The 25511-nt window shown below is 51.9% G+C and overlaps 1 protein-coding gene across 3 annotated transcripts; it reads left to right on the top strand.

The window, feature by feature from the left end:
- Positions 1-7898: 7898 nt before the first annotated feature.
- HHATL (hedgehog acyltransferase like) lies at positions 7899-24098 on the top strand. 3 transcript variants are annotated; one of them, XM_005527789.3, is made up of 12 exons: positions 7899-8034; positions 9779-9929; positions 10562-10629; positions 10913-11026; positions 11154-11348; positions 12384-12593; positions 15819-15990; positions 17315-17459; positions 17800-17835; positions 18526-18727; positions 20648-20789; positions 21986-24097. In XM_005527789.3, exons 2-12 carry the CDS (start codon positions 9824-9826, stop codon positions 22108-22110), a joined length of 1515 nt encoding a protein of 504 aa, XP_005527846.2. In that variant the 5' UTR covers positions 7899-8034; positions 9779-9823; the 3' UTR covers positions 22111-24097. The 3 variants fall into 3 exon arrangements, with proteins under 3 accessions (XP_005527846.2, XP_087922667.1, XP_087922672.1); XM_088066541.1 differs by lacking the exon at positions 7899-8034 and adding an exon at positions 9250-9353; XM_088066546.1 differs by lacking the exon at positions 7899-8034 and having other exon boundaries at positions 9803-9929; positions 10566-10629; positions 21986-24098.
- The last annotated feature ends 1413 nt before the right edge of the window (positions 24099-25511 follow it).

Below are 25511 nucleotides of genomic sequence, written 5' to 3'. Positions count from 1 at the left end.
CATGTGTCAGCAATTTCTGTCTGTGGGGGTTGGCAAGCAGAGCTGGTTGGTGCAGTTTGGGAAGCTGCAATTCTGCAGGAGGATTTTGGGCAAAACCTCCCAGGTTTCATCACAGTGTTCCCTGAGAGGGCTTGATATTCAATCTGCTGCTGCCTTTATCAGCTCAGGAAGGAACTTGCTGTACAAAAGTTGGGCCAGCCCCCTTCCTTAGAACAAAACAAGCTCTGTTTTTATCCCTACACTGCTACCTGCCTGTCTCAGGCTTTCTGTAGCACTTCAGTGCTGAGGCACAGGATTAGCCTGACCTGGAACTACCTGCAAATCAGCTTTGGGTGGGCTCCTCTCATCATTCCAACCTCTTTCTTTGCTTGAACATCCTGGCAGCGGTTTTCTGAAACTCCAGTGAGTTTCCACTGAAGAAATGTGCAGATTACCCCTGCAATGAGTCCACCTACCTTAAATTCAGCTCATTCCATACAAAACTTGCCATCCAAGTTATGAGTTCCCTGTTTCTGGGTCTCTGCATTCATCCATCCATCAGGCAGATCTTGTTCTCTCTGGGAAGAAATGCTACAAAATGCAGGCAGGTCTTTACTGCAGCAGTGCTGGGACTTTTGGAGCTGCTGCAAACCCTGCCAGCCCTGTCCCTCTCTCCTGCAGCACAGTGAGGACACAGAGTGCAAGCTAATCAGGCATTGCCATGCAGCCTGCCGGTGCAGAGCAGCCTTGGGGATTCCAGGCAAACGGAGAGCCAGGCATTTTTGTACAGTGCTGCTTTGTTTCTCGCTTGAAAGTCTTGAAAGCTTTTCTTTTCTCTGCTTTGCTTTGTCAGCCTCTTTTTATGAGCCTGAAGTTTGTCAGGCTTTAACCCCAGCCAGCACCACCAGTGCAAAGTGGATTTGTGGGCATGAAAACCACTGCTCCCTTCCCCAGCACGGGGATTTCATCCTGACTCCCCTGGGCAGAGTGGAAAAAAGCAGAGCAGGAGTCACTCCAGATGTGTTGTCCCTGTCTTTTTCTCCTGCTTAGGTTCAGAAATGTCTCTCTTCAATAAATGTCTGTTTTCAAACAGTTCCTGGAGTCCCTGATGGAGGAAGTCAGGGATCTGGGGATAAGCTCAGCACCCTCACGAGGGAATTAACCCTCAGGAGGCTGCTCCACTCCCCCAGCACTGCCCTAGAGCTCAGCCAAGCTCTCAGGGGCCTCTCTCACAAAAAGCAGAACCATTCATTGCATTATTTTTCCTGCCAGTATTATCAGAGATAAAAACATCTTGCAACCCTCAACCATCTCTGGACAACATGAGGAATAAATCCTGGGTGGAGAGCGAGCCATAGCTTTGGTTTCTGTTCAGCTCCATCCTGGTGGCTCTGTAGAGGGGATTTTAAGGACCTGCAGGAGTGAGCAGATCCCTTGGAAAAGCTGCCTGAGCAGGGCTGTGGGGACAGTGGCTGCTAAATTCAGGCTGTAACTTGGAGCTGCAGGTTCTGATTTCACTTACACAGGAATCAGTGATATTTTCCCAGGAGCAGAGCAGAGACATCTGCTGCCCTTCCTTGTGCCCTGTCCCAGGGAAGCTGTGAAGATCAAACCTCTCTCCAGGAAAAGGGCTCTGAGGCAGCCCCTGAAGCACAGGGAAGAAACTGGGATTTCAGGATGCATGGCCCTCCTGAAAACCTCTTCTCAAATGCTGCAACACTCACTTCTTTAACCTTGTGCTTGTTTGGGGCTGCACAGAAACATTTTCTCCTTTTTTCTGCTCCACCAGATGCCTTATCAAAGAAAGAATCCAACCACTATAAACCAGTTTATTTAGGCAGCCTGTACCTGTAAGCAGCTGCTTCTCATGGAAATGTGCAATCTGTCTCCTGTCAGATGGGGAGGAATGTCCAGGGCTTCTCAGTATTTTGAAATACATTCCCCCTGCATTTCCACAGAGTGACCTGGCTTGAGTTCTCCCCGTGCTGGTTCTTGCTGGTTCCCAGTTTTCAAGGGATGAGACCAATTCTTGTGCAGCATTTTGCTAAATATAAGAAACCCTGGCAGATCTTGGGAGCAGCAGCCCCCTGGACCCCAACCCATCACTCAGAGAACAAAATCAATGACAATATTTTCCTCTCTGCCTCAAAAATCCCTACACTGGAGATCCTCAGCCCCAGGATCTCTCCAGCACACTTGTGCTGCTTGAGCTGCAACATTTCTTTCAGGGATATAGCTGATATGAAATCACCACAACCCCCTGCTTCTCTTGGAACTTTCAGTGATTTATTTTCCCCTCATGGATAAACACCAGCCTGTAAAAATCCTGTGTTTCGATTCTAATTTGAATTTCTCTGGCTTCAGTTTGCAGCCTGCCATTGTTTTGCTTTTCCCAGATAAAAGCACTGTGACTCCCCAGCATTTCCTCTCTGGGACAACCCTCATCCAGTGAGAAGTTGTGTCCCAGGCAGCTTTTTGATAAGCTCTGAGTTTTTTCAGTCTCTCACTGCAGCTGATGGTGGTGACAGGCTAAAGGTGACAACGCTGGCACAGACTGCTGGGTACAGTTAAGGTTCATTTTGCTGCCACTATTTAGTTATGGCCACTCCTTGTTAGGATTTGGCCAGTTTTTACCTCCAAATACAAGTTCTCCAAAGACTTGGGCTGAGCCAGATTTTGTCTCTTGCTCTGGAGGTGTGCAGACCTCTTCCATGGAGCAGCCATCGGGTGCCTGATGGATGCATCCCATTTTAATGTACAGCTGAACTGCTGGGAATAAATGATCTTTGATTAATTGTCCTCCTTTCCTTTGGGCCTGTTGCCAAGAGTTTACCTGCAAAGAGCTTTCCAAAGTGCCTGTAAGGTGAATTAAGTTGCATTAGGGTGGTTTAATGTAGACAGTATTGACACAGGAGAGCTCTCCCTGCCCTGGGATCTGCTTGGACAAGGGGCACAGGATCAGCTGAGGGGGTCAAATCCCATCCCATGGGAATTTAGAGTTGTGGATTGGGGCTGTGGGTGGCTCCTGCCTTCCCTGAGGCTCCAAAGGAGGGAGGAGATGGATTTCAGTCCTTGATGTGGGAGAAATGGGGAGGAAGCTGGTGGCAAAGAGGAACTGAGTTGGAAACTGCTTTGCTGCCCCCCCCAGCAGCCCCAGCCATAAGCTGCCACTGCCCTGCAAGGCACAGTGCAGGACAAAAGGGAAGAGGTTCAGCTTTAAATGGAAAAACACTCTGGCAGAGCCCCTGTGCTCTAAATTAAGCCTCGACAGAGCCAAGGCGGGTGTTGGGTTTCTCATTTCTCCCCTCATCCCTCCAGGCCCAGCTCCTGAGCTGGCTGCTCCCATGGGACACTCAACAAATGCCACCTAAATCCCGGCAAGTTTCCACTTACAGCTCCAAAACCATCCCAGGCAGCTGCTGAATCCTGGGCTCAGAGCAGCTCCTGGGTCAGGGAGAAGAGGGATCTGTGGGGTGCAGTGTGGAACAAGGAGCACAGGGGTTATTCCAGCCTGTCACTGACCTCATTGGGCCTTTTTTTGGGAATGGGAGGGGATTGTGAGGAGAGGAGCTGGAGGCAGTGGGGTTTGACCTGATGCTGGATGAGGGGAGGTGGTGGGAGCCTCCTTCAGAGCTCTTCCCTGGGGTGGCTGGAGGTTTGGGACCTTTGATGGGGTCTGTGGGTGCCATGGGGGATGGGCAGAGCCATTCTGGGGGTGCTGAGAGGGGTCCTGGAGGTGAGGATAGATGGATGGATGGATGGATGGATGGATGGATGGATGATGGATGGATGATGGATGATGGATGATGGATGGATGATGGATGGATGGATGGATGATGGATGGATGGATGGATGATGGATGGATGATGGATGGATGGATGGATAGATGGATGGATGGATGGATGGATGGATGAATGGATGATGGATGGATGGATGATGGATGGATGATGGATGGATGATGGATGGATGATGGATGGATGGATGGATGGATGGATGGATGGATGATGGATGGATGGATGGATGGATGGATGGATGGATGATGGATGGATGGATGATGGATGGATGATGGATGGATGGATGATGGATAGATGGATAATGGATGGATGGATGGATGGATGGATGGATGGATGGATGGATGATGGATGGATGATGGATGGATGATGGATGGATGATGGATGATGGGGGCTGGATGGATGGATGGATGGATGGGATGATGGATGGATGGATGGATGGGATGATGGATGGATGATGGATGGATGGATGGATGGATGGATGGATGGATGGATGGATGGATGGATGATGGATGGATGGATGGATGGATGGATGATGGATGGATGGATGATGGATGGATGGATGGATGATGGATGGATGATGGATGGATGGATGATGGATGGATGATGGATGGATGATGGATGGATGATGGATGGATGGATGATGGATGATGGATGGATGGATGGATGGATGGATGGATGATGGATGGATGATGGATGGATGGATGGATGGATGGATGGATGGATGGATGGATGGATGGATGATGGATGGATGATGGATGGATGGATGGATGGATGGATGGATGGATGGATGGATGGATGGATGGATGGATGGATGACACATCCCTCTCCCCTGAGCCATCCTGGTGGGGTTGGCATGTTCCCAGTGATGTTTGCAGGAGGAACTCAATGGAACAACCTCAGGCAGTAAAAACAATCCATGTGGGACCTATGAGAACAGGAGGGGAACTCTGGACAAGGACATGGGGTGTGGGAAAAGGGGGAATGCTTTAAGCTGACAGAAGATGGGATATTGGGAAGGAATTCCTGGCTGGGAGGGTGGGGAGGCCCTGGCACAGGGTGCCCAGAGAAGCTGTGGCTGCTCCTGGATCCCTGGAAGTGTCCAAGGCCAGGTTGGACAGGGCTTGGAACACCCTGGGATTGTGGAAGATGTCCCTGCCATGGCAGGGATTGGATTAGAGGAATTTTCATGTCCCTCCCAGCCCAAATCATTCAAGGATTCTACGATTAAAACCTTCTCTGCTGCTTCCCACTCAAATGTCTGCTCCAGCAGCAGGGGCACAGCAGCCAGGGAGTTTGTTTGGTGTCCCATTAATGCCCCAAATTTGTCCCCAGCCTCCCTGAGAGAGAGCAAGCACCTTTTCTGGAACCCCACCACCTTTCTCAGAGACACTAAACAGGGGCCTGGCCCCACAAATCCTATGCCACAACTTCCAGCAACCCTCCAAATATTTGAAAAAATATCACTTGAAGCAGCTGAAAGCCATAAACACTGGGGCAATAAAACACAGAAATGTCCCCAGTGCTGAGGAAGACGCCCCAGTCACATTAAAAGTAAATCTTACTATATTAGAAATCAGGAGCCAAGGGGGGAGGTTAATTTTTTATAATATCTATAAATTAAAGCTAAATTATTTTTATCACCACAGCTCCCAGAGCCTCAAGGAAAACTACTGCCTGGTCCTTTACCAGTGCTGCACTTTGAATTCAGCAGGTTCACAGATTTCTCAGGATTAAAAAAAAATAAAGAAGGTGAAAATCTACCATCTGCCTTGAAACCCTCTGGATGCCAGTGCCCAGAGGGAGCAGCACGGTGGGGCTGTGAAGAAAATAAAAATTTAAAAAAAAAAGGGGAAAAAATTGATTTGAGGGCTGCCTTTGCTTTCTGCATGGATTGGGATGGGGAGTGAGTGTGTTTGGGAGCCTGGGGATGATATTGATCTGCTTTTGGTCTTTGCACCTCCCCAGCACCACAGCGAGCCCGTGTCCATCTGTGTCCACGGATTTATTTTCCCTCCTGCTGAGGCTCCTTGCTGGCCATGAACCTCTGCCCACCACAGGCACTGGGAGAGCCAGGAATTGAGGAGTTGTGAGGATTTGAGAGGAATTGTGAGAAATTGTGAGGAACTGTGAGGAATTGTGAGGAATTGAGAGGAATTGTGAGGAATTGTGAGGAACTGTGAGGAACTGTGAGGAACTGTGAGGAATTCTGAGGAACTGTGAGGAATTGTGAGGAACTGTGAGGAACTGTGAGGAATTCTGAGGAATTCTGAGGAACTGTGAGGAATTGTGAGGAATTGAGAGGAATTTTGAGGAATTGTGAGGAACTGTGAGGAATTGTGAGGAACTGTGAGGAACTGTGAGGAATTCTGAGGAATTATGAGGAACTGAGGAATTGTGAGGAATTGTGAGGAATTTTGAGGAATTGTGAGGAATTGTGAGGAATTTTGAGGAACTGTGAGGAACTGTGAGGAATTCTGAGGAATTATGAGGAACTGAGGAATTGTGAGGAATTTTGAGGAATTGTGAGGAACTGTGAGGAATTGTGAGGAACTGTGAGGAATTATGAGGAATTATGAGGAACTGTGAGGAATTGTGAGGAATTGAGAGGAATTTTGAGGAATTGTGAGGAACTGTGAGGAATTGTGAGGAATTGTGAGGAATTTTGAGGAATTGTGAGGAATTGAGAGGAATTGAGAGGAACTTTGAGGAACTGTGAGGAACTTTGAGGAAGTGCAGTGTCCCATGCTTATCTGCACCGATCTCTCGATTCCCTCTGAGCAGCCAGTCCATCACGGCGGGGTCTGCGATTCCCTGGGCAGGGATGGAGCAGCATCAGGAGCCGGGCTGGAGCTCTGGGGCATCCAAGGGGCTGAATCCTGCCAGGGCTCTGTGGGTTCAAGCACCTCGTTTGGTGCTGGAAGCATCACCACACAGCCCTGGCCGGGGAGAGCCTCTCTTTGCCCACACCAGATGAAAAACGATGTTAAAAAGCCTTTTTTGCTCGCAGCCAGTGCAACAGCAGAGCTGGGCTGATCTGAGAGCTGCAGATCCTCCCTGCAGAGCCCAGAACACTGAATTTCACCCCGAAACAAACACACTGTGGGGGGATTTATAAGATCCAGGGTTCTCTGCCTTGTTTCTCTGTGCTGACCCCTGAGGCAGCACAGAGATGCTCGGGGAGCCGGGCCCGGGGTGAGCTGTGCCCAAATCTCAAGGTGTCAGATGTGAGCACAGGCCTGACCCTGAGGCTGTGCTGGCTTTTCCTCTTGGCTGAGCTGTGTTTGCCCACCCTGAAATAACAGAGGCCACGACCCTGCCCCTTCCTGTCCCCTGCCAAGGGTGCTGGAAGCCGGGAGGGAGACCCCAAAGGTGTTTTGTAGAGATGCCAGGCTCATTAAGGTTGAAAAAGAGCTGTGAGATCATCAAATCCAAGTGCTAACCCAGCACTGCCAAAGCCAGCACTAAACCATCTCCCCAAAGTGCCACATCGACGTGATTTTTGGAACACTTCAGGAACGGTGATTCCACCACCTCCCTGCACAGCCTGTTCCAGTGCCTGACAACACTTTCAGTGAAGAGATTTTCAACAATATCCAACTTAAATCTCCCCTGGCACATCTCGGGGCCGTTTCCTCTTGTCCTGACACTTCTTACCTGGGAGCAGGAGATGCTGCAGCCTCCGAACCTCGCTTAGATTTAAACACTGCCCAAGCTGAGTAAGAATGATACTTCCTTTTGGCTCCGTGCCTCAGTTTCCCCATCCCCACGCAATGATATCGTCCTTTGGAACAAGTTGATGGGGGGCAACCCCCTCCCTTGCAGAGCTGAAAGCGGGGACCCAAATCGCACCTGGGGGGGAGACGGTGCCTGCCTGGGGCTGCCGTGCCCGGGGGGGCTCCCAGGGCCGGCTCCCCTGGCTCGGGGTGAGCTTTGGCAGCCAGCACGGGTCCTCTCAGCAGCTGCCGTGACAGACAGCTCCCGAGCCACCCCCCTCTGCAGTGCTGCTCTAAAATAAAAATACCTCCCGCCTGCTCCGCTCCACTCCCAGCCAAACTTCCTCCAGGGGCAAGGTGGGGGACGGCAGCCCAAAAATACCCCCGCCCCCCCCGCCCCAAGCCGGGCTGAGAGATGCTGTAGGGCGAACCAGCGGCCCCCCAAACCCTCGGTAGTTGCCCCCTCTCCCTTTCCCCCCTCCTGCCCCCATCGCGGTGCCCGACGCTGGATCCCTCGCCCGCCTCCCCCCGCGGCCCCGGGGCTCAAGGTCAGTAGCGGGGAGCGATGGGGGCTGGGGGGCCACGCTGCGGGTGCTGTCACTCTGCTCCCGCACCTCCGGGGCTTTCTGTCACCTCTGCCCGTCCCCAGCGCCCGGCCGGGGTCCGGGGAGGGGAGCGGGGGGGATGAGGATGATGAGGATGCTGCTGCTCCGCGGCCACTCGGAACTGCGGGGGGCTCTGCTGGGACCACCCCCCCTCCCCCCCCTCATCCTCACTGGGCAGCCCGGGAGCGATCAGGAGTTAAAACTGTCCGAGGGGTCCCCGCCAGCCCCCTCGCCGCCCGCAGGGCTGGTCACCGCCTGCCGCCGGCTGCTTTGCGGGGCGGCCTCGCCCGCTCCCTCGACAAAAAAAAAAAAAAAAACGTAAAAAAATAAAAAAAAAAAAAAAAAAAAAAAAAAAGAAGCTTTGGAAAGCGTGGAAAGGAAAAAAATAAAAGCTTTTTTAAAGGCAGCTCCGTGCCCTCCCTCCCGCCGCAGGGGCTCCGCAGCGCGGTGGCAGCGCCCGCCCGCAGCGGCCCCGCACCGGGACTGACCGCGGGGCGACCCCCGAACTTCCCTCGGGATGAACCCGACATTCCCTCGGGATGAACCCGGCATTCCCCCAGGGATGAACCCGGCATTTCCCCCGGGATGAACCCGGCATTCCCCCAGGGATGAACCCGGCATTCCCCCAGGGATGAACCCGGCATTTCCCCCGGGATGAACCCGGCATTCCCCCAGGGATGAACCCGGCATTTCCCCCGCTAACGCGTTTGTTTGGTCCACGCCGGGGGGAGATGGGCTCACCCCGCACCGCTGCCAAGGACCTCCTCCACCCCCCCGCTTAAAAACCTCGGTGACCGAACAAAAAATAAACGTTTAAAATTAAAACAATGATTTTAATATTATTTTAATTTTTATGTGGAATTATTTTAATAACCGCAGAAGCTTTGCAAGGCGGATACCAGAGCAGAGGGTGACCGCGGTGCCTTTTAAGCCTTAATCCCTCCAGCGCTCCCAGGGATGGTGGCGGATGGGGGATCCCTGTCCCTGTCCCCCACATCCCCCCTGCTCCATCCCTAAGCCGAGTTTTGGCTGCCGGACACACAGTCGGAGCTCAGGGCACATCGCGCCGAGGTTAATTAGCCTCGGCAGCAGTAATTAGCCCAGGGCTAATTGCGGGGCTGGGTGTCGCCATCCCCCGAGCGCCGTTGATGCCGCCGGGGGAGCTCATCTGTGTCTGCGGGGTCCTAAAGGCTCCTGGCAGGGGGAATTTGGGATCACGGGCTTTGGGAGCCCCCCGAGAGCCGGAGGGTGCCCAGCAGAAGGTGAGCAGGGAAACCCATCACGTCCCCTCCACCAGTGGTGTCTCCGTGCTCTGTCCTGGATCCCCTCCACGGGTCCAGCTAGGAATTAGAGGTGGGAACATCAGAGACACTCGAGGAACCCCATCCTGGACAGCTGGCATCCTGGAGCAGCTCTGAACTTCGGGAGAGATGGGAAGAGCCCCTCTTCAGGAGCACCTGGTCCCAAATCCTGGCTCCTGGGTGGGGTTTGCAGGAACCTCTTTGCACCTGAGCTGTACCCGGGGCTCAGCCCCAGGTGTGACCCTCCTCTCCTTCCTTTCAGCCTTCGGGGAAGCCCACAGAGCAGATCTGAGGAGGAGCAGGAGGAATTTAGGGTGTTTAAGGGGTAGGAGGGCAGGTGAGCTCCCATCCCCGGTTTTCTTCCCTCTCTTCTTTCCCTTTCCCAGGTGTGGATCCCTCCCTGGTGCCGGCCGGGGCTGAGACCTCCCAGCATGGGGGTTAAAGCGATGCTCCCCAGCTACGAGCTGGGCTTTTATGCTCTGGTGGTGACCTGTGCTGTGCTCTACAGCGGCAGCGGCATCTTCCAGGCATCCAGAGGTAACGCTCCCACCGCGTCCCCTGGGAGGGGTGGGGGTGTCAGGAGCCTGCTTTTACAGCTGTGGGTACCAGCAGCGGATCCCCGGCTTTGACTTTCGCAGAGAACAGCTTGGAAATCCTTTTTAAAGGGATTTTTGCCTTTTTGCCTGGTTGCCTCTGTCCTTATTTCCACTGCTCAAGGCAAGAGGCTGTGGGATGTCGCAGCCACAGCAGGTAGCCGCCACCACTCTGCCTATGCAGGGCTGGTTGCCTATTTTGTTTGTTTGTTTTGGGGGTTTTTGTTTGTTTTGGCTTGGTGGGGTTTTTTGGGGTTTTTGGTTGGTTTGGGGTTTTTTTGGGTTTTTTTTTTGTTTTTTTGTTTTTTTGTGTTTGTTTGTTTTTATTTGGAAGGCAACAAACCTGAAATTTATGGGATCAGCCAGGGAACGTGTAATGAGGCTTTGCTAAAAATTCCTGCAGAAACCTGCTGTCACTGACTCTTTTGGTTGTCCATGGCAATCAGGCTCTTTTGGGAATGGGATGTTTGAGCCCTGATGGCTCGTTATCACAACATTGAAGGTTCTGGGCCTGGCTTGAACCCGGATCCCGTTTCCCAGAGCTGTTTTTCTCCCGAAACTCTGGTTATTTTGCAGACAGCATGAACAGAAAGGCCTTTCGGGATGGAATAAAGCCAGGCTGGCACTACTTCGGCAGGAAGATGGTGAGTGAGGAAGGGCTTGGGCTTTTCCAGCTGCAGACGACCTGGTCAGTGGAGAAACAGAGCTGGTTTTTTTGCTACTGATGCACTTTTGCAAAGTCCACATGACTCAATTTTTTCTCCCTAAAGTAGTGGAGAAAATACCAGCCCTGCGGGGCTGTGGATGCTCTGAACATCCCTCCTGGGGTTTTGAAGTGCTCGGGAGCCCTTGGGTGGAAAATGGGAAGAGAAACCTTTACAAGTTGTGGGTTTGGGGGCAGTGAAGTGCCTGGTGCTGCTCCTGCAGGACGTGGCTGATTTCGAGTGGGTGATGTGGTTCACCTCGTTCAGGAACATCATCATCTTCGCCCTCTCTGGACACATCCTCTTCGGCAAGATCTGCTCCATGACTGTGCCACAGGTGAGCAGGGATGTGCTGGAATGGATCTGAGAGCACCAGGGGTGGCCTGGGGTCTGTGGAAAGGGTTCTGAGGGATGTTCTGGGGCTGGGGCTTTCACCACACTGACCACAGCTGCTCTCTCCCCAGCACCGGGCTGTGATGTACATGATCTACGGGGTCCTGGCTGTGCTGGGCAGCATGGGGCTGGTCTACCTGATGATCATCCTCTCCCACTGCCTGGTCCTCTACTCGGTGGCCCTGGCCAAGCAGAAGTGGCTGTGCTACGTGGCCGGGCTCTGCTGCCTTGCCTCCTTCAAGGTGGAGCCCTTCGGCTCCTGGCAGGTGGGTGCTGTCCTGGCCACGTGTCTGCCCTGTTTCCAGGCCACCAGTGTCCCTCTCCTCAGGGTTATCGCCAGGGAGGGCTCCTGGGGCAGCCCCAGGCCCTGGCCATTTCTCCTGGCTGCATCAGAGCTCTCACAGCATTTTAGAGGGAAGGGACTGTCGAGCTTGGGAATAGTGCCACAGTGCTTAAGTCATGTTTTGGTGGCTTCATGCTGTTCCAGAATAAAGGACATCTGAGTCCTTCTTGCTGCCCAGGCAGCAATTTGTCAGCCTGTTGCTGCCCTGTGCCTCAGTTTCCCCAGCTGTAACACAGAGCTGGGATGGATTCAGTGATGCCCATCTCTTAGGTCACAGCCCAGTTAAGACTTTATCTCACAGGTGGGTGAAGAGAAGCACAGGAAGGACTTTATCAAGAGTTTCAGTCCCTCAGCAGAACAGTGTTTCCTCTCCCTGCCTCCAAAGACATGTTCTGCTCCTCTCCCTCACCCCTGTGCTGGCCATGCTTTCCTCCCTGGGGACACCTGTGACAGGGTGGCATTGCCACCCCAGACCTAAGCCTGTGTGACCAACAGCTGCTTGGTGACATGGGCCAAGAGGATCTACCACTTCCTGACTGCCCTGAGGTACAGGAGCCAGCTGGGAAATCAAGCCCCAGTTTTCTCTTTCCAGCTCATTAACTTCAGAGACAATTGGTGTCAGAGCTTAATTAGAAGTTTTCCTTGAACTGAAAAACTCAGCTGGCAGAGGTCAGGGTTAGAGGAGATGTTAAGAAACAATTCCTTACTGTGAGGGTGGGCAGGCACAGGGTGCCCAGCTGTGGCTGCTCCTGGATCCCTGGAAGTGTCCAAGGCCAGGTTGGACAGGGCTTGGAGCAGCCTGGGATGGTGGGAGGTGTCCCTGCCCATGGCAGGGGCTGTCACTGGTCCCCCCAACCCAAACCATTCTCTGCTGCCCCAGGAGTGGTGTCCCCCACAAAGCAAGGCAGCACAGAAGTGACACCACGTTCCTGGTGGTAACTCTCTGTTTCTTGTCCAGAGCGGGTTTGTAACGGGAGCTTTTGATCTCCAAGATGTCCTTTTCTACGGAGGATGCACCTTCACCATCATGCGCTGCATGAGCTTCGCCCTCGAGAGCTCTGAGAAGGAAGAGGGCATCTACTCCATCTTCGACCTCCTCAAGTACAACTTCTACCTCCCATTCTTCTTCTTTGGGCCTGTCATGACCTTTGACCAGTTCCATGCCCAGGTGAGTGATCCTGAGGCCAGACTGGAGCAGGATTTCACCCCAAAATCTATTTGCTTGGGGTTAATGTCTACAAAAACACCCACATTTTGTCACAGTGAAGATGTAGATGGTTGTAGAACTTATTGCTGCCACCTCTAGTCTGTGGCTGTGCATTTTTGTGGGGAGGAGCATAAACTGATGGATTTTTAACCTTCCTTTTTGTTGTTTTTTTGGCATTTTCATTGACCAATTCACAATGAAAGATCTTGCTGTGATGTCCTTGCTCCCTGGGCATCTGCACTGCTCGGTGCCTCAGTTTCCTTGTGTTGTCACCCCAGCACCTCCATGGTGAGGGCCACACACGTGGTGCCCACCCGTGGGATCTCTTCATGCTGTGACAGCAAGGACATTCCTGACTCCCATTTTTATCCAGCTGCTTCACCAGGAGTTTCCAGGGATGGTTTGTGTGTCTTTAGATCAAGTTATTTCTCAGGAAATAAGATGGAGTTGGAAGGCTGAGTTCCAGCAATCAGGGGCTCCATAAAATACCCCAATTCCCCAAGTCTTTGCCTGTTCCACACAACCAAGGGAGCTTTTGGGCGAGCAGACTCCAAACAGAACTGGAAAACACCAGCAGAAGCCTGGGCTGGGGCCTCTGGAGCTGTTCCAAGATCAAGGAAACCAGCAGTGCTGTGTCCCCCCTCACTCTTCCCACCTCAACCTCCTTCTGCACCAAGAATCAGCCTCGGCCACCAAAGCAAGCTGGTGATGCTGGCAAAGGGAGGTGTTTGGTCAGCAGTGATGCTGTGGAGGGTTCCCACCACCACCCCCAGTTCCTTCTGCAGAAGAACAGCAACACTTGAGTTTTTGGACCCAAATTGATGACTGGGTACAAGAATGATTTGGAAAAACATTTGTGAATTCAGAAGAAAAACCAGCCCAGGGCAGGGGAGAGGGCAGGCAGAGCCTCTTGGTGAGGAGAAGACCGAAGACCCACCAGCCCAGTACCTTCTCTCACACGTGGGGCTGGTTCTGGTTGCCTAAGAAAGGGTCTGCACTGGGATGTTTCCTCCAGGATGAGCCATGATCCCAGTCCTGCTCCTTGCCTGCTCCTCACCTGTGGAATTAACAACTTCATGACTCCTCTTAAAAGGAACAAGAGTCCTCGGGTCTCACTGGATATATTAAAAAGGATTTTCAGAGCATTCGATCTTGAAGATCATAAGGTCAGCTCTGGTGTGCCCATCAGGGATGCAGACAGGTACCTATAAATGGGGACAGGAAACTCCTCATGTCCCCAACACCTGAACTCCCCCTGCTCCTGCACAGCTGTGTCCCAGTGGGGTTTTATTTCCTGCTCCTTTGCACAGCCCCAAACCAGGATGTCTGAAGCCACTTCATGAGCAGTTCCCCTCTCTGCTGCTTCAGATGCTCACCCCAAAGGCACAAGGATTAAGTCCCCAACCCCTTTCCCCTGCCAGGGGTCCTGGCTTGGCCTGGCCACCACTGCCATCTCCTGGCTACATCCCCCCTGCACTGCAGGAGCTGTGGCTGGCTGCAGAGGTGAATTCTTCATTGCCCAAGAGCAATCAGGGCAGGAGGCAGATAGAACCCTTCCCCAGGGAATAGAAACCATTCCCAGGGTGGCATGAATGGCCCAGTTAGAGATCAGATCTGTCCCTTTGGGTCCTACTGGTCCTACATGCTTTTGGAGCTCTTCCATCCCTGTGTGAGATGGGAATTCATCTGTACCACGGCTTGGCCAGACAAATTTGGGTGGAGAAACATCTTTCTTACTGGGATCAAGGGAACAAATCCCCTTCTGTAGGGTTGGGAGTGGGGGGGACACAGCCCTGATCCCAAGGGGACGGTGGCTAACTGCTGGCACCACACACAGATGTGAGGAGGAGAGGAAACAACGTGAAGTTGCACCAGGGGAGGTTTATACAGGATATTAGGAATAATTTCTTCAAGGAAATGGTTGTTAAGCATTGGAACAGGCTATGCAGGGCAGTGGCAGAGTCACCATCCCTGGAGGTATTTCAGAGATGTGTAGATGTGGCACTTGGGGACAGGGTTTAGTGATGGGTTTGGCAGTGCTGGGTTAATGGTTGGACTCAATGATCTCAGTGGATTTTTCCAGCCTAAACCATCCTGTGATTCCATGGAAGGAGGGTTCTGTGTCCTCCCACACGTCTCCATGCCAGACCCTGTCCTCCCTCTGCTCAGGGTCCAGCGACCTCTTTGTATCCTCAAAGCACCTGGTACTTAACAGACACAAAAAAAATCTGGCAAAGGCTTTAATTCTCAGGAATCATCTGGATTTGACATCAGGGCTGGAGCAGCAGCCTGTGGATTATGCAGGGAACACTCCCACCTCTCACAGGGAATAAAGGGGAAGTAATAACCATAAGAGGATTTTGAATACAGCAGCAATTTTACGGCAATGCAGGGAAGCAAGGACATCGCTCTGCCCTGTATAATCCTGAGAGCTCACCCCGGATGATGTTTATATGACAACAACCAGAGGTGACAGCTCCTGGGGGCAAACCCCAACCCCTGTTCCTGCAAGATACAGCAGAGATGAAATCCCCATCAATCAGGTCCCACTGATTCAGGACGGCCCCTTGAGCAAGTCTCCCTCTCATTTACAGAAGTCTGCAGCAGAAGCCTCAGACATCACCAGTTCTCCTCCTCCTCGTGGATAACTCTGGACAAAAATGCACCAGGCCCTGGCAGAGCTGTGAGGTTGGGATTCCAGCCCCGGGATCCATCCTGGAGATGTGATGGGTGCAAGCATCAGTGTCTTTTGGAAGGAATTGTCCTTAAGCAAGGTTGATTTTCTGAGCATGTTGCTGCAGAAGAACATGAAACCCTGGGAGCTCCCTGGTCAGAGTGGATTTCACCCCACCTGGAGGCCCTGAGTACAGCCAGAGCTTCGTCTGACCACATGCCTGCTCTTCTGGGAAACCCCTGGGAACAGCAGGATGATGCAATAGGGACATCCCTGCTGTCCTCAGCACTGCTGTGGGTGGGACGTGTCCTGCTCCTTGTGGATGTGCTCACCTGGGCCAGCCTTCAGATGTCCCTTAATCCATGGAAATTTGGGCCACACAGTCCCTGTTGTGATTTCTAAAGGAGAATGATGAATCAATCCCTATTTGGACCTTGACCATCCTTCTGGATGGAGGAACAATGCCCATCCTGTCCCTGGGCTCAGCCCTGTCCGTTTGTCCCTCCCTGCAGGTGAGCACCCGAGAGCTGCGGCGCAAGGACGATGAGATGAAGAACATCCGTGTCAATGCCCTGCTCCACGTGGGGGCCATCGTGGCTGTGGACATCTTCTTCCACTTCTTCTACATCCTCACCCTCCCTTCCGACCTGAAGTTCGTGAACCGCCTCTCGGACTGGTCCTTGGGTGAGTGGCCGTGCTTGGGCACGTTCACCCCTGTACTCGTCTCCAAGGCAGTGGTGAGTGATCCAGATCTCCATCCACCCCCCTTGAGAGGCTTTGGGGATGCCTGTGTTGGACAGGTTTGAGTAAAAACCCCTCATCCTCCTGCTGGCCACTCAGAGCTGGGGTTGGGCAGCCCTGGAAAGCACGTGGTGCTGGTCTGGTGCTTTTCACAGTGTAAATTGTTTAGTTTGGGGTTTAGGAAGCTGAGCACCAAGATATTTTTACCTTTGGACTGAAAGGGAGCTCAGCACCTCTAAAAAATCAGCAGGACACAGCAAACCACAAGCAGCAACGCAAGGTCTGATTGCATGCAAGGAAAGCTGTCCACAGAGTGGTCAAACACTGGGAGAGGTGCCCAGGGAGGTTCTGGATTGTCCCAAAAGAGGCATATTCAACACTTAAATGGACAATGTCCAGGCCAAAGTAGTCTCTACCTAAAGCTGGGTGTTCTCTGAGCATGGCTGCACTAGAGACCTCCAAAAGGCAAATTCCCAGGATAAGTGATGGAAGCAGCTCTGGCCTTGAGCTGGCAGCTGGATGGAGGATTCCAGATTATCAAATCCACGACTGATGGCAGCACTTCAAACACCACCACTCAGCAGAGGCCAAGCAGGGGCTGGAGGAGCCTCCTGTCTCTCCAGAGTGGCAGCTCGAGGCCAGGATAAAATCCTAATGCAGCTGGAGTGTCACTAACATGGATTTAGGGTGTCCCAGGAGCCCTGGATAGATGGATCCTGTGTTACTCCAGAGGGAGCTGAGCTCCTCTGACTGTACTGACCACACCTGCCTGGCCCATGGTGGGAACATCCCTTAATCTGGGAGCTGGATCCCACCAAGACAGGGACATTTTAGCTGCCCTTGGCAGAGGCATTTGAAATCTTTAGAGCTGTCCCTGCAGGGTTTGTTTCCCAGAGTCAGGCACCTCGTTAAGTCAGAGGTTCTGCTGTAGCATGGATGTTACATTCGTGGCCAGAGGGAGCTGGGGTGGGGGGAATTTTGATGGAGGTGCCAATAAAACCTCAGAGGCCAGACCTGAGAACTGTGATGAGTTCATCACAGCTTAACAAGCCTCAGAAGAAAGGCACAAAGATGGCATAGATGACTGTAGAAACAGAATTTCTTGAACTACTAGGACCAATAAGCAGTTTTCTCCCTAATACCCTGAGAAGAAACTGTCCTTTGGTTCAAGTCTCCTAAAAAACTTAGTTTTAAAAGATTTCCTCTGCAGAAATCCTGATGCATTCCATGTTCCTTTTTCCCTGTTTGACTCCCGTTTTTGCTCCAGCTGGCCTGGCCTACTCCAATCTGGTGTATGACTGGGTGAAAGCTGCTGTCATGTTTGGGGTCATCAACACCATCGCCAGACTGGACCACCTGGACCCACCCCAGCCCCCAAAGTGCATCACCATGCTCTACATCTTTGCCGAAACGTGAGTTCCCAGTGAGCGTGAACGAGGAGAGTTTGAGCTGGACAGGACCCACATGGAATGGGGGGACACCTGGGCTGTCCTGGGCAGCTGGTCTGTGAGTTGGAGACCACCTGAAATTATGGTCTAGACCTGGCCAGAACCCAGGGAAATATTCTTAGGTGGGGAGAAATAGAGGAGAAGAAAAGTTGAACCATGTCTCTAGTGGCATCTGTCCAAGGAAGGAGCCTGGAGGACTTCTGTGAGCAAGACATGCCTTGCCAGGGGATTGGGTGTTTTCTCTGTTTCAGCAGGTTTTTATTGTCATTGTGTGTTTTACCATGTTCTTTTCATCTTATTTTAGGCATTTTGACAGAGGGATTAATGACTGGCTGTGCAAGTAAGTGTCCAGTCAACCACCTCTAGTCTGGTTCAGGGTCTTCCCTTCCATCCCAGAGCAATGAAGCACCACATGCTGTTCATCCCAAAGCTGGGCTGTCCTTTCTTCTGGATAAATCTCACTATTTGCTCTGTTTAGCCCCAAACCCATTGAATTAATTACACAAAGAGCAACAATCCCTTCCTCCAAAGCTGGGAACAAGAGTCCTGTCCCAAAATCCCTTTAAGTCTGGTGTGTTTAGCCAGACTTTTTCCTCACAGGAGGAAAAGCCAGCTTTATTTCTCCAGGAGAAACAGGAACTGAATACTGTAGCTCCATCTGCATCTTCCTCAGCCCTTCACCTTCATCCATGAGTTCACACCACCAAACCTCTGCTGAGGGAGGTGGTGGCTGCATTAAAGGATAAAATCCCGAGTACCAGCAAGTCTGAGAGAGCCTCCAGCTCTAGAGACCCCAAGTTTTACCTGCCAGAGGGGGAAAAGTGGATATTTTGTCCATAAGTATTTATAGGTTTGTAGGAACACAAGTCACAAGTGGTTGGGGCACAGCAAAAATCAGTTTATTGCCGGAACCGATCCCTGTTTTACTGGGATGTTCTGGACTGGCCTATCTGTGAAAAGCTTAGGAAAAGAAACTCCAGAGGGGTCTCCTGGCCTACAGGGAGCACCAACCACCTTCCCTGGCTTTCAGGTACGTGTATGACCACATTGGAGAGAACCACGACAACATCCTGAAGGAGCTGGTGGCCAGCATCACCACCTTTGCCATCACCACGCTGTGGCTGGGGCCCTGTGAGGTCGTTTACATCTGGTCCATCGTCAACTGCTTCGGCCTCAACTTCGAGCTCTGGGTGCAGAAGTTCTTCCAGCTGGGGCCTTTTGCCAAGCTGGAGGTGAGGAGCTGGGCTGCAGAGGGGATGGGGAGAGGTCAGGGGGGCTGGGGGACAAGTTCTAGTGCTGGAAAATATCCGTGACTGGAGGGAGCTCACATTGGCTTGTAGGAGTCGGATTTTGGGCTGAGGCTGAAAAGCAGAACCCCTGAGGATGCCATGAAGCTCCATGGCCTGGCCTCCTCCATGGAGACCTGAAGCTCTTTCCTGTGGCCTTTAAAATCATGGGATCATTAAGGCTGGGAAAGACCATCAAGTGCAGATGTCTGCCCAGCATCCTCTGTTCACCACTAAACCACATCCTTAAGTGCCGTATCCACATATTTTTTTGAACATTTCCAGGGATGGTGACATCCCTGGGCAATCCTTGGGGTCAGCTACTGAGCTGTGCAAGGGAAGCACAAGGTCCTGGTGCTCTGTGTCCTTTCATTTTATGCACTTTGTCACCAACCCAGAGCAGACAAACTCCTGCCCCTGTGATACTTCACAGGGAATTTAGATTGTGGTGGAAATTCCAGAGGGAAAACAGAGGTCCAAGAGAAGCTGGAATGAGTCTCCAATGAGGCATCAAAGTGCCACAGATGGACACAAAATTTGAGGCCTGTCCTTGGGAATATGTTTATGCATATGGGGAATATTCTGTGGGGAATATCCAGATCTTACGATCCTATGGGGAGATGTTTATATATTTCCTTATGGGAATAATTTGTTCTTCTTGTTCTGCAAAGAATATTGGCATTCTCAGTGTTTTTGATCTGATTTCTTTTAAAAGCAAGTGTTTGGGTGCTAGAACAAATTATTTTTAAACACTCCTTAGTGCCCTGGGACTAAGGTGTCTTAGGGATATACTGGAAAAAAAAAAAAATTTAAAACTTCCACCCTGGAAACACGTTCCTTACTTCTTTTTCCTAATTTGAAATCTGGTCCTAAATTAGTTAAATAAAGGCCTATTTTGAATAAAAACCGTGGAGAGCAACCCTCCTGTTTGCTCTCCTTGTTGAACTCCTAATCAGATTAAGGCTCTCCCAGGCAGTGAAATCTCCTCCCCTGCAGCACCACAATTCCCAGCACTAAGTGGCCTGGGGGATTCAGCGTGCTCTTTGAAGGCTGCTATAAACTCCTTCCCTGCTCCACTCACAGCAGCTGATCCTGGAGATTATGTGCCAGTGACAGTTCCACTCTGCTGCTGTCATTAGTTTTCAACATTGGGTTTTTGTTTTTTTAATTCCTAAGAAAGTATTTTTACCGGGACCCAGGAGTGATTTTCATGTAGGGCTAATAATAATCCTGGGATACAACAGATTCTTCTGCCTTGAGGAGTGGCTTACCCAAGGCAAGAGGTGGAGAAAGAAGGACGCAACCATCTCATTTTTAAAGAGGATCTGAGAGAGCTGGAGAAGGACTTGTGACAAGGATGTGGAGGGACAGGACAAGGAGTAATAGATTTAAACTGACAGACAGCAGGGTTAGATGGGATTGTGGGAAGGAATTTCTCTTTGTGAGGGTGGTGGGGCCCTGGCACAGGGTTCCCAGAGAAGCTGTGGCTGCCCCTGGATCTCTGGAAGTGTCCGGACCAGGTTGGACAGGGCTTGGAGCAACCTGGGATAGTGGAAGGTGTCCCTGCCCATGGCAGGGGGAGAATGGATGATCCGTAAGATCCCTTCCAACCCAAACCATTCCATGTGTCTGTGATTCTGCAATTATCATGAAACTGTGTCTAATATCTTGCCCCCACCCAAGGGACCCAGCCCAGAGTCCCTAAAGCAGCGGAGCCGTTTTGCCTTGTCCTTTCATTTCTTCATTCCAGAGGCACTAAAAGCTGCTCTGATTTTTGCCTCCTCTCTGGAAGCCCAGCTGGAGTTTGCTGGAGTTGCACCTGCCAACCTTTTTCCTCACAAACCTTTTTCCCTCTCTCCTCCCCAGGCCAAGCTGTCAGGGGCCATGTCTCGGAGGATCAGGGCAGCTTTTGGGGCGGTGAACTTCTGGGCCATTGTCCTCTACAACATCCTGGCCCTCAACAGCCTGGAGTTTGCACTGCTGGTGACCAAGAGACTCCTCGTGATGGGTAAGGTGCTGCCAGCCTTCCCTCATGGGATACCCCTGTCTGAGTGGGGGGACATTGGTACAGGAGTTGAGGACTGGGGTTTTGAACCCTCTTGGGTCCAAAGCTCCCTGGCCACTTGTGATGTCTCCAAATGTCCTTAATTCTTATGCAAAAGGCACAGGCAGGGGTTTCTTACCCCCCCCACACCCCTCACTGAGTGCTCTGGGGCACCAGCTGCCTTCCAGCTGTGCTTGTACAGCTCCTGGCACAGTCTGACACTGGTTTAGCCTCCCTGGAGCTCTGCAAAGGTCACGTTCACCTCACCAAGCAGGGCTGAGTCCCTGCCTGTGAAACGGTCTCCTTGCTGGAGAAAGGGATTGACTCATCCTGCCTCATTTCCTCTGCTCCAGCAGATGTTCCTGCATCCTCCCGAAGGTGGTAGGTACAATTCCTCATCCTGCAGTCTGTACATTTCTTATCAGTGGATTGTGGCACTGTTTTGAGGTCTTCTCGAGCTGCCCAGGGTATAAATAGCCATCAGGAGCCGGTGCCCGGCCATGCTCTCCAGGATGGGGCTGGCGTAGGGAACGGATAATGTCACACTTGGTGTGCCAGGAGTGCCTGCCCGCTGAGCTCGCTGCCTTTTGCTGGTTGCATTATTCATTGCAGAGCTCCTGTTTTAGCAGGAACAAACCCTGGATCCACCCCTCTGCTGTGGATACCAGATTTGTGATTGCAAACACCGTCAGACCCTTCCGAAGAGGAGGGAGAGCTCTGGGCTCTGTCACTGACGTAGGTGACAAAAATATGTATCTCAGCATCAGTGGGGTCCAAGGCTTCCAGAAGGTCACAGTGGTGAGCAACGATGGACATGGACAGGTTAAATGGGCAGAAAGTCAACCATGATTTCTGAACTTGGGGAAAAGGAGGACTTTTGGGGGAAAGAGGGGCTCAAAACCCCTCTAGCATGTCCCCACATTAGCTGCAGTCCATGGTGCTTTGGTGGGCTTGGGCACAGCTTCATCTAAAACCTGATCCTGAGTTCCTTCTGCTCTCGGTGAAGCTGCAGGGCTGGATCTATGATGATAAACGACGTTGGCCACCATGAGCTTGTGGGACCTCCCAAACCCGCCTGAGAGGCAGCTGTGCTGGTGAAGAACTGGCCTGGTTAGGTGAGCAGCCACAGCTGGATGACCATGTCTCCCTCCCTGCTCTAGGTTTCCCTGTGAGCACCCTGTCCATCTGGTTCATCACCTACTGCGGAGTGCAGCTGATCAAGGAGCGCGAGCGCATCCTGGCCATCGAGGAGGAGGAGAAGGGTGACAAGGCAAAGGTGGAGTAGGGGAGGCACCACAAGCTTGTCCTGAAGCCTCTTCTCCCTTCCAGCCACTGCTGCCAGGCCAGCCACTGGCCAGGGCTCTCCAAGCCCTCCTGACAATCTGACTGCTGTAGCTCATCCATGTAGAAGTCACCTGGAAGGCACAGGTCACCCCCTTGCTGCAGGAAAGATTTTCCATCAGGCACAGAGGGCGTTTCACAGTCTCCCCAGGTGTGGCAGGATGCTGAGGCAGCTCCCAGGACATGCCAGAGACATCCCCATTGTTTTTCTGCCTATCTGACATTGTGCAGGCCCAGAGATTTCACCCCCTGCTTCCCACATCGCTTGGTCCACCAGCACTGGGCTCTCCCCACGTCTCCCAGAGGAGACTCCAGGTCCCAGGGCTGGAGGTTTTAGGGCCCTGCACTGCTGGATCTGAGACTGCTGACGACCACCCTGCTGTGACACGTGTCCTGGGACTTAAGCCAAACCCCACCTCAGTTTTTTTATACACCATGGACAAAGGTCTAAGCTCACATTCCTGCCCAAGGCTGAGGCACAGGATGTGCTGTAGCCAACCCTTGCTCATCTCCAGCCACCCATCTCTTTCCTCAGCTGCCTTTGGTGTGCACAGCCCACGGCTGTAGGGCTGAGTGAGCACACGGGTGGATTCAATCAAAGAAGAAGAACCCCAGATGGGGGACAAGGACTTGGGGCTGGGTGGTGGAGGGAAACTCCTTGGAGAATTAGACTCTGGGAGTGTGTGAAACACTGTGCCTTGGGGGAAAGGTGGGTTTGTAACAGAAAAATAGCTCTGGCTCTCTTGCACTTTAGAGTAACTCTCAGTGGCCTTATGTCTGAGTTTTGTCACTGTTGGGTGAGGTCGGGATCCACACCCCTTTGCAATGGGGGTCGAGATGCTTGGATGAAGCAGGATGGGTTCCTAGCCAGCTTTCAGCTCTGCCAAAGTAACTTGTGGAGTCCCTGATAAATGTCACTTATTTATGTAGGCAATAAATGTTGGATAACTCTGGGCCCTGCTGCTCATCCCTGTTGCACTGCTGGGCTGCAGGTGACACCCAGGTGGCATCACTCAGCCACCAGCACTGAGAGGACAAGGATCTGCCCCCCAAAAGAGTGACACCACAGGCATTTTTGACTTCAGCAGAAAGCCACTCTGGTGTCATCACCAGACTGAAGGTTGGGCTGCAGCTGGATTCATATTCTCCTTTATTTTTACTCTGCTTTCGTACATAACTTGGGTCTGTGGCCAGCAAACTGTCAGCCATGTGGGTTTTGGCTTAGAAGTCAAGTTGGTTTTACCTGTGTGAGCCTGACCAACAATGCTGGGAGTAAAGGGCAGGTGTTGTGCCTTGGTGGCATCTCATCACACCCCTCTCTGACACATCTGTCACTGCTGGAATTTTCATAGGTGTTTCTCAGCATCTCCATTATTTCAGATTTACTTTTTCCATCAAACTAGCTCTGCCACCATTTAACTCTGCAGGGTTAAATTAATCTCTTCCCCTCTGTGGTGGCTCAGCTCAGGTCTGTGGCTGCCTGGGAGGACGGAGTCACCTCCCAGTGTCAAAGTGGGTGACTCACATGGCAAAGCCCGGTGACTCTGCACTGCCCTCCTGACTTGGAAACTCCAGGAGAGAAAATAGCCCATTCACTAAGGGTCTATATTTACCCAGCAGCTGCATCTGCTGAAGCTGCCAGAAGGAGATAATCTTAGACACCAACCCAGCGAGTGATCTGTTAGAGACAGTTCACAGGAGAATCTGGGTTTTGCCCTCATTTTCCAGGAGTTATCCCTTCAGCTTTTGCTGCTCTGACAAGCCCAGGAGTTCTGGTGGGCCAGGAGCATCCTGGTGCTGTCTCAACCAGCTCAGCCTTGCACAGGAACCCTCAGCTTCACTGAGTGCCTCTGTAGGATGGGATTTATCTCATCCCTGTGGAAAAGAGCATCTCATCTGCTCTGGTTATTTCCTTCCCCCTCAGAAAACTCTACCAAGAAGCCAAGAAAAGCAATTTTTTATTGTAATTACAAATCCCAGTAAATAGCCCTGCACTGGACACTTTCTTATTAAGCCTGACATAGCTAAAATTCCTTCATCCACCCTTTTTGTTCCAACATTTTTAATGGGTGCTCCTGCAATGCTGCATCCCTTTAGGAGGTGTCTGTGTATCCTCACTGTTGTGGTTTCATCCCACACAATTTCTCACTCACTCACTCCCCCTCATCCCCTTAGGAGGAGAATCAGAAAGAAAAGGTAAACAGGTAAATCTGTTGAGATAAGAACAGTTTAACATTTGGAACAAAACATAATGATAATAACAAGGAGAGGAGAAAGAGCAACAGAGCCCAAGAGAAACAAGTGATGCACAACTCAATTGCTCATCACCCTCTAACTGATGCCCAGCCTGTCCCCAGAGAGCAAATTGGCTCCCTTTTGGGTAATTTTGAGTTTATTTCCTGGAAATGATGTTGTGTGGTATGTAATATCCCTCTGGCTTGTTTGGGTCTGCTCTCCTGGCCATGCTGCCAGCTTTTGGTGCAGCTCCTCCCTGGCAGAGTGTGAGACCTGGAAAATCCTTGACTCAGGGTGAGAACGACTCAGCAAGAGCCAAAACATCGGTAAGTTACCAACATTATCCTCATCCTAAATCAGGAAAAAACACAGCACTGTGGGAGGAAAATTAACTCTCCCAGGCAAAACCAGGACATTCACCACTCCCACATCCTGGGGGACTATTCCTCACTTGGGGACACGTTTAATGACTGTGGGAGGCCACTGGTCATTAGAAATGCCTGGCTGTGGCCCTGTCAGATCCGGGGAACAGCACACCCAGGCTCTTGGAAAACCAGGGCTGCTTCCCCAAGCCTTGGAGCTGCTCCAGATGCTGGGCAAAGCCGCTGAAGCCCATGGGGTTCCCAGGACAGGTTTGGGAGCAGCCCAGTGCCCTTTCCCTGGGTGAGCCACCAACCTGGGAGATGCCAGAGACCCAGCAGGTGCCAGAGCTCCTCTGGGAAGGGCTGGAGCTGCATTTTAGCAGCGGCACCTCGTGGGGTGGGAGATAAGGAAGCAAAACTCGGATGGCAGCACAACAAAAAGGAAAACAACGCAGGGCTGAAGGGAGATTAAAGGCGGGGGGGGGGGGGGGAGAAATCCCAGCTGGTGGCACAATAACACAGGATTAAACTTGGGATGGCACAGAGCTTCTGCAGAGAGGGGAGGGTGGGGGTGTCCAGCCCCAGATGTCAGAGAGCAAAGATTCCTGAAGTTCGACCCAGTTCAAAGATCAGATGAGCAGCACAGAGGAGCTTATGATGTGAGCTCTGAAAACAGCTCGTGATTATTTCCCTGCTATACTGGGGCTTCCCAGATGCTGCTGGAACCACACCAGTACAGAAGGGCTTC

Source organism: Pseudopodoces humilis, chromosome 1 (assembly GCF_049639895.1).
Source record: "Pseudopodoces humilis isolate 2021_Gansu_Grassland_sample_001 chromosome 1, ASM4963989v1, whole genome shotgun sequence".
In the NCBI taxonomy this organism is placed as follows: Eukaryota; Metazoa; Chordata; class Aves; order Passeriformes; family Paridae; genus Pseudopodoces; species Pseudopodoces humilis.
The sequence above is the reverse complement of the archived record's forward strand: the minus strand, read 5'-3'. Positions and strand labels throughout refer to the sequence as shown.